The 18,582-nt window shown below is 43.8% G+C and overlaps 1 protein-coding gene across 1 annotated transcript in view; it reads right to left on the bottom strand.

The window, feature by feature from the left end:
• LOC126237316 (protein spaetzle 3) overlaps window positions 1-11,032 on the bottom strand; it is a 207,318-nt gene extending 196,286 nt beyond the window's left edge. The window contains exon 1 of the mRNA XM_049947281.1: window positions 10,966-11,032. Coding sequence (XP_049803238.1) covers window positions 10,966-10,995 — 30 coding nt within the window. The 5' untranslated portion in view covers window positions 10,996-11,032. The remainder of the gene's footprint in view (window positions 1-10,965) is intronic.
• Window positions 11,033-18,582: the final 7,550 nt, after the last annotated feature.

The following is an 18,582-nucleotide window of genomic DNA, read 5'->3' as shown; positions in this document are numbered from 1 at the left end:
TGCCTTTCGCGGGCAAGTGCTCTACCAACTGAGCTACCGAAGCACGACTCACGCCCGGTACCCACAGCTTTACTTCTGCCAGTACTTGCCCGCGAAAGGCAAAGGTCCTGAGTTCGAGTCTCGGTCGGGCACACAGTTTTAATCTGCCAGGAAGTTTAATAGAACTTTCACATTATCAATTTTCTCATTATCAACATCAGCATGACGTGTGACTCCCATGGGCACGAATACGTTCTTGGTTGGTTTGGTTGTTTGGGTGGGGGGGGGGGGGGGGAGACCAGACAGCGAGGTCATCGGTCACATCGGATTAAGGAAGGACGGGGAACGAAGTCGGCCGTGCCCTTTCACAGGAACCATCCCGGCATTTGCCTGGAGCGATTTAGGGAAAATCTAAATCAGGATGGCCTTACGCGGGATTGAACCGTCGTCCTCCCGGATGCGAGTCCAGTGTGCTAGCCACGACGTCCCCTCGCTCGGTGAATACGTTCTTGCATTCGTTGTGACGCGGAAGCAAACAGCCTCCAAACGTCATCGTAAAGAAACTTCTGTTATGCTTGAAATGCCTACATGCCATTTCATGAAGTTTGATGACTGGAGGCTACGGGATCAGGCAGGCCAGCAAGGCTACTTGTAACGCTTTACTTCTTTTATTTATGTAACAAGCATTTCACTCCGTTACTTTACCTGTTACTCTTTATTATTTTATATTATCATTACTTCTTCTTCTTCTTCTGCACTTCAAGATTTAGGCACTTGTGTCTGTTCCGTCTTCAGTTTCATTTCCACCTCATTCTGGGTCTTCCTACGTTGCTTCTTTCTCTTGGCCGGTATACCATGGTCAGACGTGGGATTCTCTTTGCACTCATTTTTATACGTGATTTTCTTCAATATTTTCATTAATATTATAAATATCTAGTTCATTCCCAATACTTTTATTTATTGTATGGTCTTCCCTGGCAACACCTCTCACTATCCTAAGAAATCTTATTCCTGCTTCTTGTAGTTCACTTTTATCGCGTTTTTTTAGGGGTCCATGATATCCGAAAGACTGCCATTAATACACAAAGAAAAGCTCAATTCATGTACACACTTACTGCTTTCAATGGTCACCTATGTCTGTGAGGTACACAGGTCACTCAGTATTTAATTATGTAGTAAGTATTTCACTCTATTTGTTTGTCTCTAAGTTTTCTGATCCAAATTGTATGTATATAGTCAACGTATGAACACACCTGCAGTTTGCAGTGTTCACATCCTCCCGTTATCCTTGATTGTACATATTTTATGCTGTAAATTAATGCATCTCATTCAAAGACCAAAATGTGGCAAAGTGTGATATGTAACATCTTTACGCTCTTTATTACTTACGTTGAGCGTTTGTTTACTGTGAAACTAAGTGCACCTAAATACTGTGTGTGTGTGTGTGTGTGTGTGTGTGTGTGTTTGTGTGTGTACGTGTGCGTGTGTGCGCATGCATGCTTAAGGTGGCTGAAAGGTGCGTCATCGCAACCAATTCGTCATGGATATCACGAGGCAGTGGGAGGTAAGGTTTCTAAAGCGTAACGATCTTTTCATTTCGTAAAAATTTCGGCGACTTATGGCTCAAGTTTCGTTATTTTCAACAGTACCACGACGCTAGCGTCTGGCTGCACATGGTCCAGAGAATAATGTTCCTGTCAACACCTCCATCTGATGATGATCCTGCAGTGGCACGAAAACTAGTTAACGGTAGAATAAATCGTATCAATTTAGTTGCGTATAAGCTACATAAAATCCACAATGGATATAATGAAGGCACTAGAGTGTTCAATTAAGAGCAAGAAGAGGAATGTGTTCTTGTAGAGGGAAACAGGAAACCGATGAGTATTTTGTATCGAATGACATGTCGTAGTTCAAGGTCTGTAATCTGAAATGCAATCACGACAGTAACCACAGTGGTATCAGTAAAAACTTTCCTGTTCGTCGTCAGTCAAAGAAAACTAAATTGACATCACTGGAAGAAAAACTTCAAGGTTAGAGTCGAGTTATATCCACGTTTACAAAGGAGGCAGTTTTAACAATTGAAGCTAACGTCTTCTTCGCTTTTAATATTTCAATGTGAAAGAAATGTCATGTAGAGGGAAAGTTTATAAAGTTCGCTTTTGCACGGGTAGTTTCTATTTTAGACTGCGGAAGTAACGAACTACAAAAAAAGCTTAATCAGTTGCTCGCTACTAGACGTGCAATAGAGAGGCGAGATCTTATTATAAGTAATTTGAAAAAAAAAAGAATTATGTGTTCGGTTCTGATTACAGATGTTGTTGATAATTTACAAACGCTGAATATATCGTTGTATGGGAGTGGGAAGCTTATTATTGATTTAGAGCGCAGTATATCTAATAACAAATTAAGACTGCTTCGGAAAGGCCTTGAGACAGGCGCTCATTTCGAATATCTGTAGAAAATTACTGTAACTCTTCCTGAAGTTCAGGCAGAGAGGAAAGACTACTTACGTAAAATGCCTAACCTCGCTGACGAAATAAATGGCAGATTTAGCGACCTGAAAATATTTGTAAATTCATTTTCTTTTCTGAAAAATACATGTACTGTTGTTGTTATGATGGATGGATATACAGCGCCACGGTCAGTTATTAAGAATTCAACGACTGTGGAGATGGAGCTCCTGGAACTGCAAGAGGGCGAAGGACTAGAAAGAAATGGTTGTTCAGTTTCGGGATTTTAGATCAAGGTTACAGAACAATGGACTGTCCATCTTTATTGAGACCACTTACGTGTGGGAGCCAGTGTATTCAACGCTTAAGTTTATTAAATAGAAATATCGATCTGCATTAATTCATTGGCATTTAAGTGAACCTGTGCGAACTGCCCTCATCAGTTATCAGTCCGACTTCAAACAGGTCACTGGAAAAATAACCACTCGAAACAACACATCATAAAAGTAACATTTTATTTCTTGGTGTGTAATGAAAAATTGTTCAGTGATTTTAATTTTAAAACTTAAAATACTGGTTCTTCATTCGTCTTACTCACAAGTCTCGAAACAATGCAGCTCTGTTGGAAACTGTTCAATAAGCTTTCGGTTCGCAGTGGTAAGGTCAGCGGCCACCCTTGATCATGTGCGTTAAGCTTCAGGATGTCTACATTAAGGGCCATTTGGCGAAGGAGAAAAGGTGGTGGCCCAGGGGCAAGGCAAACTAAATTACCCTCCCCGGCACTGGCCATATTCTGAGTGTCTTACCACACTGGATTTGCTATTCAGACTGTTTTCCTCAGTCACTTGGCAAAAACTCGATTACAATAGTCCATGTACATTCCACACATGTTTCAATGCCAAAAATGACTCTATAGGTGCTGCTATAAGATTAATCCTGCAGCTTCCATGGTGATGGAAGACGGTGAGGACATAAAATATTAAAGATTAACCGAATAAACATAAATATTTCTTAAAAATTGCCTCTTTTCCCTTTTCTTCTTCCACTGCGCTGCGTTCGTTGACGTCATTTTTATATGATACTAATTTCAAAGCAGATATGTTCCTTGTGTGCAGATAATCAACGCACTATCAACAGGTTGTGGTAACTGAGGTGTATTCGGATTTGTGTTGATACTTGAAGAAAAGATTTGTCATAGTGTCTATAAGCAGATGGAGTAGATTGTGGCTGTGCGGCTGGTTCCGGCGGAGGTTCGAGTCCTCCCTCGGGCATGGTTGTGTGTGTCTGTCCTTAGGATAATTTAGGTTAAGTAGTGTGTAAGCTTATGGCCTGATGACCTTAGCAGTTAAGTCCCATAAGATTTCACACATATTTAATTGATTGGCTCAAACGGCTCTGAGCACTATGCGACTTAACTTCTGAGGTCATCAGTCGCCTAGAACTTAGAACTACTTAAACCTAACTAATCTAAGGACATCACACACATCCATGCCCGAGGCAGGATTCGAACCTGCGACCGTAGCAGTCGCGGGGTTCCGGACTGAGCGCCTAGTCACACATATTTAAACAATAGATTGTGGAATTAGATTTACTCCTGCGTACGGAGTCTGAAGATGGAGCATGTGGCTCTTAAACCGGTGGCAGGTACGTTTGACTTCATAAATACAGGTGAGTGAGAATAGAAAGAAGAAAAAAGGGAGTTGAAAATATTATTTTTCGATTTTGGATGCTATAAGATTATGTAACTCACAGATATATACACCTCGTATCGTCTTTTTGCTGAAGTACTGCATGGATTAGTACGTAGCTTAAAGTGACCCAGGCCAACGTACCGGGTGATCAAAAAGTCAGTATAAATTTGAAAACTTAATAAACCACGGAATAATGTAGATAGAGACATAAAAATTGACACACATGCTTGGAATGACATGGGGTTTTATTGGAACAAAAAAAAAAAAACAAAGGTCACAAAATGTCCGACAGATCTCTTGCACGCGTCGTTTGGTGATGATCGTGTGCTCAGCCGCCACTTTCGCCATGCTTGGCCTCCCAGGTCCCCAGACCTCAGTCCGTGCGATTATTGGCTTTGGGGTTACGTGAAATCGCAAGCGTATCGTGATCGACCGACATCTCTAGGGATGCTGAAAGACAACATCCGACGTCAATGACTCACCATAACTCCGGACATACTTTACAGGGCTGTTCACAATATTATTCCTCGACTACAGCTATTGTTGAGGAAAGATGGTGGACATATTGAGCATTTCCTGTAAAGAACATCATCTTTGCTTTGTCTTACTTTGTTATGCTAATTATTACTATTCTGATCAGATGAAGCGCCATCTGTCGGTCATTTTTTGAACTTTTGTATTTTTTTTAGTTCTAATAAAACCCCATGTCATTCCAAGTACGTGTGTCAATTTGTACCTCTCTATCTACATTATTCCTTGATTTGTTGTTTTCAAATTTATACTGACTTTTTGATCACCCGGTACTTCCGCTGACCGCGGGCGCTACACAGTTGGACAACGGGCCGCAGGTGCCTGGTTAGCCGCTCGCTACACAGCCGTTCCTGAATCGTGCCTAACGACATTTGCCCCGTCACGAAACACTCTCCGCGGCGATGTTGGGTACCGCCCGAACGAGCCGGCTGTGCGTCCTTCGCTCACTCCGCTGGCACGTAAATATTGATTCCGGACTTTGACTCGGGTTCCAACCCTTTGCAAACACGTCTGGACGTAGCAGTTCCCTTTGTAAACCCATTACCGTCACGTCGATTCTGAGTGGTACGTGTTGAAAATCAACTACACGAACATATCTCATACGCTGCTGCTTCGGGGAAAGGTCTTTTTCCTGTCAAGTGCTTTAACGTAAGTATTCACTGTTTAAACTAGGCATATATGTACACACGACCTCCGTAAGGATTAAAGTTATTTGTTGTTCTTCTGACTGTTATGATGCGGCCCACCACGAATGCCTCTTCTGTGCCAACTTCTTCATTTCAGTGTGGCATTTGCGTCCTACACCTACGGTTATTTGTTGGACATATGGCAATCACTACCTACCTCCACAAGTTTTACCTTCAAGTAGTATGGCGGTTATTCCTCTCTTAACACATCTCCTGTCATACTGCCCTTATTCTTTTGAATGTTTCTCGTATGTTCCATCCCTCGCGAATTCTGCGGAGAATGTCCTTGTTAATGATTTTCTCAGCCCACACAATTTTGAACATCTTTGTATAATAAGTCTTTTTTATTATCGAGAATCAAAGTCACAATTTTATTAAAAGACAATTCGACAATGGCTGTTATACAGTCACATACAATCAGTTGATATCAGTGCCGCGGCAATTTCAAGCACTACTCCTATCGTCGTAATTTTACACACCGTGTGGCTCTATACAAATTAATACGAATTTAAATGTCAGACGCACATTTTTATGCATCCACACAGGTTGGCGGTTTAAAATTGCGACGATAGGAGTATCGCTTGAAAACTGCACAGAGCCAAATCAGCTGATTGCCTGTTATGTAAAATGGAATTGTATTTTAATCAAATGGTTCAAATGGCTCTGAGCTCTATGGGACTTAACATCTGAGGTCATCAGTCCCCTAGACTTAGTACTACTTAAACCTAACTAACCTAAGGACATCACACACATCGATGTCCGAGGCAGGATTCGAACCTGCGACCGTAGCAGCAGCACGGTTCCGGACTGAAGCGCCTAGAACCGCTCGGCCACAACGGCCGGCGTATTTTAATCCTCCTGAAGTACAACATCTCGGACGTTCAGATTATCTTCTTTTCCGGTTTTCTCGCGGCCGACGGTGCAGGACTGAGGGCATCATTTATTCAACATTAAGGTAAGTAATAGTTAAGTCAGCTTTCATTTCTGGCAATAATTAGTACTTATAATCATTTGTCAAGTCAATATCCTTTTTTCCAGTTATGAATGAGGTATCGTTAGTAAGGTATTTTTAACCGGCTTCAGCCGGCCGAGGTGGCCGTGCGGTTCTGGGCGCTACAGTCTGGAGCCGAGCGACTGCTCCGGTCGCAGGTTCGAATCCTGCCTCGGGCATGGATGTGTGTGATGTCCTTAGGTTAGTTAGGTTTAATTAGTTCTAAGTTCTAGGCGACTGATGACGTCAGAAGTTAAGTCGCATAGTGCTCAGAGCCATTTGAACCATTTTTTAACCGGCTTCTGACATTACATACCGATTCTGCGCTAAAACTTACTATTTGTGGAAAATTTCAAAGTAAAAGAGACTTTTAACTATCAAAGGCAAAGCTTCATACGTATATGTTACGAAGCTAACTTATTAATCACGAATCAGAGACTCCCTTTTAATATTATCTCTTATTACAAATATTTTATTTGTTTCAAAGTACTTAATAACTGGATAGTTTTTTGTACAGCATTGTCACAATTATTGACTGTCATCAATGCGGTTGTCCATTATCTCTGTCCGTCGTACAAGCTGACCTTTCTAAACGAAGATACTTTCCGAAAGAAGAAACATATTTGTCACTGTTGCCTTGAATTTTGACGTACATATTGCCACTACGGTCTAACGTCCTTACTGTAACTGATCATGTTTGTCGAATTAAAGTTACAGGTTATGGGCCCTGCTGGCAGACCCTGATCTCTGCCAATTGTACAAGCCGGGACAAACATTCCGAATGCAAAACACATTTTCGGACACATGGAAATGTACATACAAGGATGTATCATAAATTCATGATCGTTATTTCACGTCGTTCGGTTCATTTTTACAAATGTCTTCTCTTCATTCCTACAACTACCCTTATCCCAACAACTACGCTCAGTCCAAATACTGCCATTGTTTAAAACTATAAAAGTGCGAAAGTTTCGCACGGGTCTCCTGGTTAGTACTTAGACAGGAACAATTTACACCACCGTTTGTTTCCACGTGAAACTGTAGATGTCTCTAATAACAGGATAAGTCGATTCTTACGTAGAAGGAGGAAAGTATACTTCACTTTCAGTACGAGTATACCTAGTAAAGTATTACGCTGCTTATATCACTGTAGCTTAGCCAGAAACACAATATCACTTCAGCATGTCACATGTCACATTTTACTGTACACGCGTACCTGTTAGAGGAGGAGATTCACGTGTCGCCCTCGCATTTGACTGCGATTCTGTACTCGTATTTTCAGTGAGTTACGAGCTATTTCAGACACTCCCGGACCATCTCGTAGATGTTGACAGCGCTGCTCAGTTCCATGCTCCAGTTCTTAACTGTGCCAACGCGAGTGGTGTACGTTTTACTTTTGATATGACACCAGGCAGAAAAATCCAGAGCATTGATGTCAGGTGATCTTGGATGCCAAAAGTACAGGCCCCTATCGAATTTTCCCACCATCGACTATATCGATGCTTTATATGGCGGTTTACGGAGGAACGTAGCAACACGCGAGGCAATACTGATCATTCTGCTCGTCTTAGGAGATAGACTGAACAACGGCAAACCTTCGTTTAATGCACTTGTGGATTTAAAGAAAGTTTTTGACGTCGTTGCCTGGACTATACTCTTTGAAATTCTGAAGGTAACAGGGATAAAAAGGGCGGTAGGGGGGGGGGGGAGGGGCGAAAGAGTACTTACAGGTTGTCCAGAAAACAGACTGCAGTTTTAAGAGTCGACGAAGATGAAAAGGAAGCAGTAAATGGGAAGTAGTGAGACACGATAGTAGCCTGTCACTGATGTTATTTAATGAGACAGGATTGGAGGCTCTTCCCGATGTTATTTAATCTGTAAGTTTATCAAGCAGTAAAGGAAACCATGAAGAAATTTGGAAAGAGAATTACACTTCAGCAAGAAGAAATAAAAACTTTGAGGTTTGCCGATAACATTGTAATTGTGTCAGGGACAGCGAAGGAATTGGAAGAGCAATTGGACGGAATGGATACCGTCCTGTAAAAGAGGTTGTAAAATGAGAATCAACAAAAGTGAAACACGGGTAATGAAATATGGTCGAGTTAAATCAAGCGACGTTCAGGGAATAAGAAATGAGTCACTAAGAGTAGTAGATGACTTTTGCCATTTAGGCAGCGAGGTAAGTTATGATGGGCGAAGTAGAGAGGACGTAAAATGTAAACTGTCAATAGCAAGAAAAGCATTTCTAAAAAGAAAAAAAGGGGAATTTGCTAACATTTAATACAAATGTAAGTATATGAAATGTATCTGAAGCTGTGAATATGGACAACCATCAGCTGTATAATGGAATAAAAACAGTGAAAAATTGTACCACGTCGGGATTTGAACCTGGATTTTCCGCTTATTGCTACCAGTTCCCTTACGATTTTTTTTCCTGCATTTTGTTCGTTGTGTTCGGTCGTTGCTGACGTCACATGACATCCGTTCAAATTCGTTGTTGATCCTTTCACTCAGTTTTTTTATTACAGAGGCCAACCAGGTCTCTGACTTAACACGCTGAGCTACCAAGGTACGAATAACCACAGGATGTTACCATTAGGCTATCCGTGCACACTTTACAGTCAGACCCAAAAATCCATATGTCGCAAATCATGTGTCTACAACCTGCACTCGTACATCTATTATGTACGTTCCCGTACAGGGGAGAAATTTTACTTGAAAGTCGCTTGTCCGGTGTCAGCTGATAAATGCGATATTTCAGTGCCTTTGTTATTGAGAAGCTCGATGCAATGGAATTTTGCATCGTGCTTCTGAACAACACAGGCGCTGCAGTACCGTTTAAATGTAAATGTTAGTAAGTTTTTCTGAAGACATTTGTCTGGAGTGCAGCTTTGCGCGGAAGTGAAACTTGGACGATAAATGGTTTATATAAGAAGAGAACAGAAGTTTTTGAAATGTGGTGCTACAGAAAAACGGTGCAGATTAGAAAATGAGAAGGTACTGAATCGAACTGGGGGAAACAGAAATGTATAACATAAATTGACTAAAAGAAGGGACTGGGTGATAGGGTACAACCTCAGGCATCAGGGAATCGTCAGTCTGGTAAAATTGGCAAAAACTGTATAGTGAGACCTAGGCATGAAATGCGTGTTGTTTGCAGTAGTTATGTACTGATGAAGAGGCTAGCATGGGGTAGAGCAGCGTGGAGGGTTGCATCAAAGCAGTCTTCAGACTGAAGACCACAAGAACTTCCACCTGTGTCAATTTTCCTACTATAAGGGGGTAAAATACAGGGAGCGAAAGGCTATTTACAATTTGTACAGAAACCAGATGGCAGTTATAAGAGTCGAGGGGCATGAAAGGGAAACAGTCGTTGGGAAGGCAGTGAGACAGGGTTGTATGGCTCTGAGCACTATGGGACTTAACATCTGTGGTCATCAGTCCCCTAGAACATAGAACTACTTAAACCTAACTAACCTAAGGACATCACACACATCCATGCCCGAGGCAGGATTCGAACCTGCGACCGTAGCAGTCGCGCGGTTCCGGACCGAGCGCCTAGAACCGCGAGACCACAGCGGCCAGCAGACAGGGTTGTACCCCCTATATTATTCAATCTGTATATTGAGCAAGCAGTAAAGGAAACAAAAGAAAAATTCGGAGTAGGAATTAAAATCCGTGGAGAAGAAATTAAAACTTTAAGGTTCGCCGATGACATTGTAATTCTGTCAGACACAGGAAAAGACCTGGAAGAGCAGTTGAACGGAATGGACAGTGTCTTGAAAGGAGGATATAAGATGAGCATCAACAAAAGCAAAACGACGATAATGGAATGCAGTCGACTTAAGTCGGGTGATGCTGAGGGAATTAGATTAGGAAATGAGACACTTAAAGTAGTAAAGGAGTTTTGCTATTTGGGGAGAAAAATAACTGACGATGGTCGAAGTAGAGAGGATATAAAATGTAGACTGGCAATGGCAAGGAAAGTGTTTCTGAAGAAGAGAAGTTTGTTAACATCGAGTATAGATTTAAGTGTCAGGAAGTCGTTCCTGAAAGTATTTGTATGGAGTGTAGCCATGTATGGAAGTGAAACATGGACGATAAATAGTTTAGACAAGAAGAGAATAGAAGCTTTCGGAATGTGGTGCTACAGAAGAATGTTTAAGATTGGATGGGTAGATCACATAACTAATGAGGAGGTATTGAATAGGATTGGGGAGAAGAGAAGTTTGTGACACAACTTGACTAGAAGAAGGGATCGGTTGGTAGGATATGTTCTGAGGCATCAAGGGATCACCAATTTAGTATCGGAGGGCAGTGCGGAGGGTAAAAGTCGTAGAGGGAGACCAAAAGATGAATACACTGAACAAATTCAGAAGGATGTAGGTTGCAGTAGGTACTGGGAGATGAAGTAGCTTGCACGGGATAGAGTAGCATGGAGAGCTGCATCAAACCAGTCTGTGGACTGAAGAATACAACAACAACAACAAAGGATTTGTCCTATTGTGATGTAAAGTTCTTTAACTGGTCCTTTTCCAGTCCATGTTAATGTCCAACACACACTGCATTCCCGCGTCTGGGACACGGAACGCGAGTACACGCAGGCCCAGTAACCGGCGCGGAGGAAGACTCACCAGTAGGGAGAAGAGCTGCAGCAGCCACATGTTGTACTGGTGGTGGTGCTGTGGCGGCGTCCCGAGAGCTACTGGCCGCAGCGGGCGCTGCCTCCCTCCACCTGCGCGAGCACCGCCCCCCCCCCCCCTCCTCCTCCACACCCATCAGCGGACGGGTCCTCCGCAGCGCTCGCCTGCCTCAATGAACTTCCCAGCCGTCCGCTGACGTACATACAGACGCCGCCTTCCTGACGTCAACGTCAGCCACCACTCACAGAACGTGCCCGCCTTTTTTTTAACACTGTAAATTTCATTACCTAACTTCTCTGTAGCGCTAAAAAATTGTTTGCTCACTACGCGGTTCTCAACAGAAAGCTATCGTTCTTGGACGATCGCTAACTGTACGTTTACACGGGCAGTAGAAATTGCAATGACCATTGCCGGCTACACGATTCGCAAGTGAACGTCGCAACATTAGCTGCCACTCTTGTCCAGCAATAATTAACGGGTCAAAACTACTCTACTGGCCATTAAAATTGCTACACCAAGAAGAAATGCAGATGATAAACGGGTATTCACTGGACAAATATATTATACTAGAACTGACATGTAATTACATTTTCACGGAATTTGGGTGCATAGATCCTGAGAAATCAGTACCCAGAACAACCACCTCTGGCCATAATAACGGCCTTGATACGCCTGGGCACAAATAGAACTTGGATGGCGTGTACACTTACAGCTGCCCATGCAGCTGCAACACGATACCACAGTTCATCAAGAGCAGTGACTGGCGTATTGTGACGAGCCAGTTGCTCGGCCACCATTGACCAGACGTTTTCAATTGGTGAGTGATCTGGAGAATGTGCTGGCCAGGGCAGCAGCCAAACATTTTCTGTATCCAGAAACGCCCGTACAGTACCTGCAACATGCGGTCGTGCATTATCCTGCTGAAATGTAGGGTTTCGCAGGGATCGGATGAAGGGTAGAGTCACGTGTCGTAACACATCTGACATGTAACGTCCGCTGTTCAATGTGACATCAATGGGAACAAGAGGTGTCCCAGACGTTTAACCAATGGCACCCCATACCAGCACGCCGGGTGATACGCCAGTATGGCGATGACGAATACACGCTTCCAATGTGCGTTCACCGCGACGTCGCCAAACACGGATGCGACCATCATGATGCTGTAAACAGAACCTGGATTCTTCCGAAAAAATGACGTATTGCCATTCCTGCACCCAGGTCCGTCGTTGAGTACACCACCGCAGGCGCTCCTGTCTGTGATGCAGCTATGGTCTCCGAGCTGATAGTCCATGCTGCTGCAAACGTCGTCGAACTGTTCGTGCATATGGTTGTCTTGCAAAGGTCCCCATCTGTTGACTCAGGGATCGAGACGTGGCTGCACGATCCGTTACAGCCATTCGGATAAGATGCCTGTCATCTCGACTGCTAGTGATACGAGGCTGTTGGGATCCAGCACGGCGTTCCGTATTACCCTCCTGAGACCACCGATTTCATATTCTGCTAACAGCCATTGGATCTCGACCAACGCGAGCAGCAATGTCGCGATACGATAAACCGCAATCGCGATAGGCTACAATCCGACCTGTATCAAAGTCGGAAACGTGGTGGTACGCATTTCTCCTCCTTACACGAGGCATCACAACAACGCTTCACCAGGCACCGCCGGTCAACTGCTGTTTGTGTATGAGAAATCGGTTGGAAACTTTTCTCATGTCAGCATGTTGTAGGTGTCGCCACCGGCACCAGCCTTATGTGAATGCTCTGAAAAGCTAATCATTTGCATGTCACAGCATCTTATTCCTGTCGGTTAAATTTCGCGTCTGTTGAGGTCATCTTCGTGGTGTAGCATTTTTAATGGTCAATAGTGTATTTACACCGGCCACGCTATATGCAAAAAATGAACGAAAGCAACCTAATGAAACGAGTGCAGCTCTCATGCTTTTACATTAAACAACGAGCGGTGTCTCCGCTAGATGTGGTACACAACGGCCGTAACAGTGTGGCACCTCACACATACACTGAAGCGCCAAGGAAACTGGTATAGGCATGCATATTCAACTACAGAGACATGTAAACAGAGAGAATACGGTGCTGCTGTCGGCAACGCCTATATAAGACGACAAGAGTCTTTCGCAGTCAGTACTGCTACAATGGCAATTTGTCAAGATTTAAGTGAGCTTGAACTTCGTGTTATAGTCGGCGCACGAGCGATGGGACACAGCATCTCCGAGGTAGCGATGAAGTGGCGATTTTCCTCTACGACCATTTCACAAGCGTACCGTGAATATAAGGAATCTGGTAAAACATCGAATCTCCGACATCGCTGCTGCCGGAAAAAGATCCTGTAAGAACGGGTCCAACGACGAGTGAAGAGAACCGTTCAACGTGACAGAAGTGCAACCCTTCTGCAAATTCCTGCAGGTTTCAGTGTTGGGCCATCAACAAGTGTCAGCGTGCGAACCATTCAACGAAACATCATCGATATGGGCTTTCGGGGCCAAAGGCCCACTCTTGTACCCTTGATGACTGCACGACACAAAGCTTTATATCTCGCCTGGGCCCGTCAGCACCGGTGTTGGACTGTTGGTGACTGGCAACATGTTGCCTGGTCGAGCGAGTCTCGTTTCAAATGGTATCCAGCGGGTGGAGGTGTACGGGTATGGAGACAACCTCATGAATCCATGTACCCTGCCTGTCAGCAGGGGCTGTTTAAGCTTGTGGAGGCTCTGTAGCCGGTCGTGGTGGCCGAGTGGTTGTAAGCGCTTCAGTCCGGAACCACGCTGCTGCTACGGTCGCAGGTTCGAATCCTGCCTCGGGCATGGTTGTTTGTGATATCCTTAGGTTAGTTAAGTTTAAGTAGTTCTAAGTCTAGGGGACTGATGACCTCAGATGTTAAGTCCCATAGTGCTTAGAGCCATATATATGAGGCTCTGTAACACTGTGGGGCGTGTGTACTTGGACTGATATGGGACCCCCGATACGTCTAGATACGACTCCGACAGGTGACATATACGTAAGCATCCTATCTGATCACCTGCATCCATTCATTTCCATTGAGCATTCCGACGGACTTAGGCAGTTCCAACAGCACAATGTGACACCCTACACGTCCAGAATTGCTACAGAGTGGCTCCAGCAACACCCTTCTGAGTTTAAACACTTCCGCTGGCCACCAAACTCCCCAGACATGAACATTATTGAGCATATCTGGGATGCCTTGCAACGTACCGTTCGAAAGAGATCTCCACCCCCCTCGTACTCTTACGGATTTATGGACGACCCTGCAGGATTCATGGTGTCAGCTCCCTCCAGCACTACTTCAGACATAATCGACTCCATGCCACGTCGTGTTGCGGCACTTCTGTGTACTCGCGGGGGCCGTGCACGATGTTAGACAGCTGTTACAGTTTCTTCGGCTCTTAAGTGTATTTTCTATCTATATGTAGTAACGCTTCATAGAAATGCTGGTGGAACATGCACGTTTCTTTAAAAAATTTGAGACTGCCAGAAGAGTGACAAAACTATGAATTTCCTACGTGCGACACATATACATGGGACACAGAAAGCAAATGTTGCGAGGAAGTTCTGGTAGAATGCAAATCCTTTTGGGTTAAAGGAGACCACTCACAGATAAACAGAAGCGTTGGTATCATCGACAGGCACACACGAAGTGAAAGAAAACTTGCTATGTTTCGGAGTAATCGTTCTTCGGGTGTGCATTTGTATGGATATTTTACTCTGGCTCGAAAACGGATTACTCCGAAAACTAGCAGGTTTTCTTTCTTTATGTGGTGCCTATCGACGACTCCAGCGCTTCTGATTCCAGATAGGGGATATACAGGGTGATTCAAAAAGAATACCACAACTTTAGGAATTTAAAACTCTGCAAAGACAAAAGGCAGAGCTAAGCACTATCTGTCGGCGAATTAAGGGAGCTATAAAGTTTCATTTAGTTGTACATTTGTTCGCTTGAGGCGCTGTTGACTAGGCGTCAGCGTCAGTTGATGCTAAGATGGCGACCGCTCAACAGAAGGCTTTTTGTGTTATTGAGTACGGCAGAAGTGAATCGACGACAGTTGTTCAGCGTGCATTTCGAAAGAAGTATGGTGTTAAACCTCCTGATAGGTGGTGTATTAAACGTTGGTATAAACAGTTTACAGAGAATGGGTGTTTGTGCAAAGGGAAAAGTTCTGGACGGCCGAGAACGAGTGATGAAAATGTAGCACGCATCCAGCAAGCATTTGTTCGCAGCCCAGGAAAATCGACTTGCAGAGCTAGCAGAGAGCTGGAAATTCCACAATCAATTATTTATTGTCACTTATCTGTCCGTAACTACCTGAACGTGAACTACCCGAGGCGATGGATCGGCCGCCAGGCAGCCCGTGACAGAGCACTTCATCACTGGCCTCCAAGAAGCCCTGATCTTACCCCCTGCGATTTTTTCTTATGGGGCTATGTTAAGGATATGGTGTTTCGGCCACCTCTCCCAGCCACCATTGATGATTTGAAACGAGAAATAACAGCAGCTATCCAAACTGTTACGCCTGATATGCTACAGAGAGTGTGGAACGAGTTGGAGTATCGGGTTGATATTGCTCGTGTGTCTGGAGGGGGCCATATTGAACATCTCTGAACTTGTTTTTGAGTGAAAAAAAACCTTTTTAAATACTCTTTGTAATGATGTATAACAGAAGGTTATATTATGTTTCTTTCATTAAATACACATTTTTAAAGTTGTGGTATTCTTTTTGAATCACCCTGTATTTTAATCCAAAAGGATGCAGAAAGTAACGTATACAAACATAGAATTCTGAAAAATGACAGTTGGGAAGCTGCTGCCTATGAAGACGGAAACACGTGTGATGAAGCTCACGAAAATTTCAAGTAATGAAATATGTCTCACTTCTGCATACCTCTGTATGCATTACTTTCTACGTCCCACAGCTCCGATCGTAGATATCGGGTTTATGAAAGTCATTGTGCTCTCGTTCTACTCCATTACTGTAGACAGCAAACAAACCAAGTGGCACTGTATGTTGCGTGCAAACCTTCCGACGAGTAGCGAAATAATAGTGCCACCGCTCAAACATGTGAGTGCGTCGCTGTGAGAGAGACAAGTAGAAAACAATGGTGAGAGCTAGAGGGAAGCAGTTACAGACAAGGACAGAGATAGATACGGCCTGGAATTAGGAAATATTCTCCACTCCTGGTGAACAACACCGGCAAAACCTCGGAACCCATGTGCAACAGCCTGCTGCATCAGCAATATTGCGCAGCCTAACTGCACTATTACTGTGTATGGCAGTCACATTGCAGCAGTGTTGACGACAATACCATTCTGGCCCCTCAGTGCCCTAAAATGTTGCCCATGTGAACACACCTTAAGAAAACGAAAGCGGCGACACTTTCTGCGCAACCCACCCATCATTTTGCACGACAATGCGCGGGCGCATACAGCGCAAGCTGTGGCTGCTCTGTTCGGTCGATGGGACTGGGAAGCACTGTATCATCCAACATATTCCCCGGACTTAAGTCCTTGGGACTTTGATTTGATTCCGAAGATGAAGGAACCACTTCGTCGCATTCGCTTCAGAAATGTTCCAGAGATTCGACAGGCAGTAGACCGCTCCATTCGCACCATCAACAGAACAGGCTCTGCTAACGGTATACTACGCCTTCCACATCGATGGCAACGGGTTCTGCACAACGCTAGTGACTATTTTGAACGACAGTAACAGGTGCAAATATGTAACTGTTTTGTATCGGTTGTGAATAAATTGTTGCCACTATTTAAGTTCCAGCCCTCGTAGTAGACTTCTCTCGGCCACGAATGTCCTCTTTGCCTGTGCTAGTCTGCCTTTTTATGGTTTCCTTGCTTAGTTCGTCACGGTCCATTTTGCTGTCAGGGTATCAGGATTCCTTCGCTTCGTCTACCTCGTGATCCCAGTTATGATGTTAAGTTTCTCGCTTCTGCTAATTCTCATTACTTTCTTCTTTCTTCGATTTACTCTCAATCCATATTCTGTACGCATTAGACAGTTCATTCCATCCAACAGATCCAGAAATTCTTCTTCACACTCACTGAGGGTGGCAGTCTCATCAGCGAATCTTATCACTGTTATCCTTTCACTCCGAACTTTAATCCCACTCTTGAACCTTTCTTTTATTTCCCTCATTGCTTCTACGATATTCAGATTGGACAATAGGGACGAACGACTGCATCACTTTATTCCACCCTTTTTAATCCGAGAACTTTGTTCTTTGTCTTCCAGTCTTTTCGATTCCTCATGGTTCTTGAACATGTCATATATTACCCGTCTTTCCCTATAGCTTACTACTATTTTTCTCAGAATTTCGAACATCTTGCACCGTTTTAAACTCGACAAATTTTTGGTATCACACATTTAAAATGCTAATGACATCTAGGATAGTAAATGGACAGTTAAAAATTGTTAGGTTAGGATTACGGCAGTGTTTACATATGGATGTGAAGTATAGACATTAACCAGCACTGATGAAAACAAGTGAGAATAACTGGACGAAGGATACTACGGAAAATTTATGGAGAGATCCTGAATAATGATGATACTACGAGAGCAAGGACCAGTTATGAGATGGATCACCTGATACAAGAAGCTGACATCGTAAGGCTGATTAAAAGTAAAAGAAGAGCCTGCTTGGGGTATGTGCTGAGGACAAAATCTACAAATACCTTCCACTGGAAACCGACTGGAGGAAGATTAAAAGGAAAACATCGTAAACAATGACTGGACGACGTGAAAGAAAACATCAGAGTCCTCGCAGTGATGAAGGAAAGTAAATGATAGGGCAGAATGGAAGGAAATTCTCAAGCAGGCGAAGACGCTCGCAGGTTTGTGAAGCCACAAGGAGAAGAAGTGCTTCTAGAATCTTAATTGTTTGATGTTCTAATTCTATGCATGCGTAGAAATCGTTGAAAACGATTGGTCGATTGCGAATTGTGTATGTAGCCGTGTGTCCGATCATCCAGATTGCTGCGCTGTCGTCGGATAGACGGCCTCATCATTCCAACACGGAGGCTCACCAACTTGCCGCGCGCCATTCGCGTCTAGAACAGGAAACAGGAGGGGTGACAACTGTGCACAAAGTACCCTCCGCTACACACCGTAACGTGGCTTGTTGAGCATAGATGAAGATGCAGATGTAAGTGTCAGCACAATGGGGACACATACCCAAAACTCCAGGCAAGATAGCCTACGCTCATATAAACGGAAAGAAGTTACTCTTTGGGAACAAATCACGTAGCGTCTGTCATAATGATAAAGTCATTGACTCGATAGTTATTTACACTCTTTCACTGCTGGGGGCCTTTCTCTTTCCACAGCGCTGTGAGCTGATCGTTCGATCAGGCAAATAAGTCAAACACTGTGTTCAAATGCAGCGTAACTTGAATCGGAGACTTAGATGTCTGATACTGAGTGAATGCAAGTCAAGCCGCTGAAGTTTCGTCAGAGAGCTGTGAAGTATGGGCCTCGATTCTTTCCGGATCCGAGCTTTGGAAGCAGGTTGCTGTGTCTTTATCGTTGCAGCGCTCTACTTCTAGAACTGTCGGTACGCCTAATCTCTATA

This window comes from Schistocerca nitens, chromosome 2, assembly GCF_023898315.1.
Source record: "Schistocerca nitens isolate TAMUIC-IGC-003100 chromosome 2, iqSchNite1.1, whole genome shotgun sequence".
In the NCBI taxonomy this organism is placed as follows: domain Eukaryota; kingdom Metazoa; phylum Arthropoda; class Insecta; order Orthoptera; family Acrididae; genus Schistocerca; species Schistocerca nitens.
The sequence above is the reverse complement of the archived record's forward strand: the minus strand, read 5'-3'. Positions and strand labels throughout refer to the sequence as shown.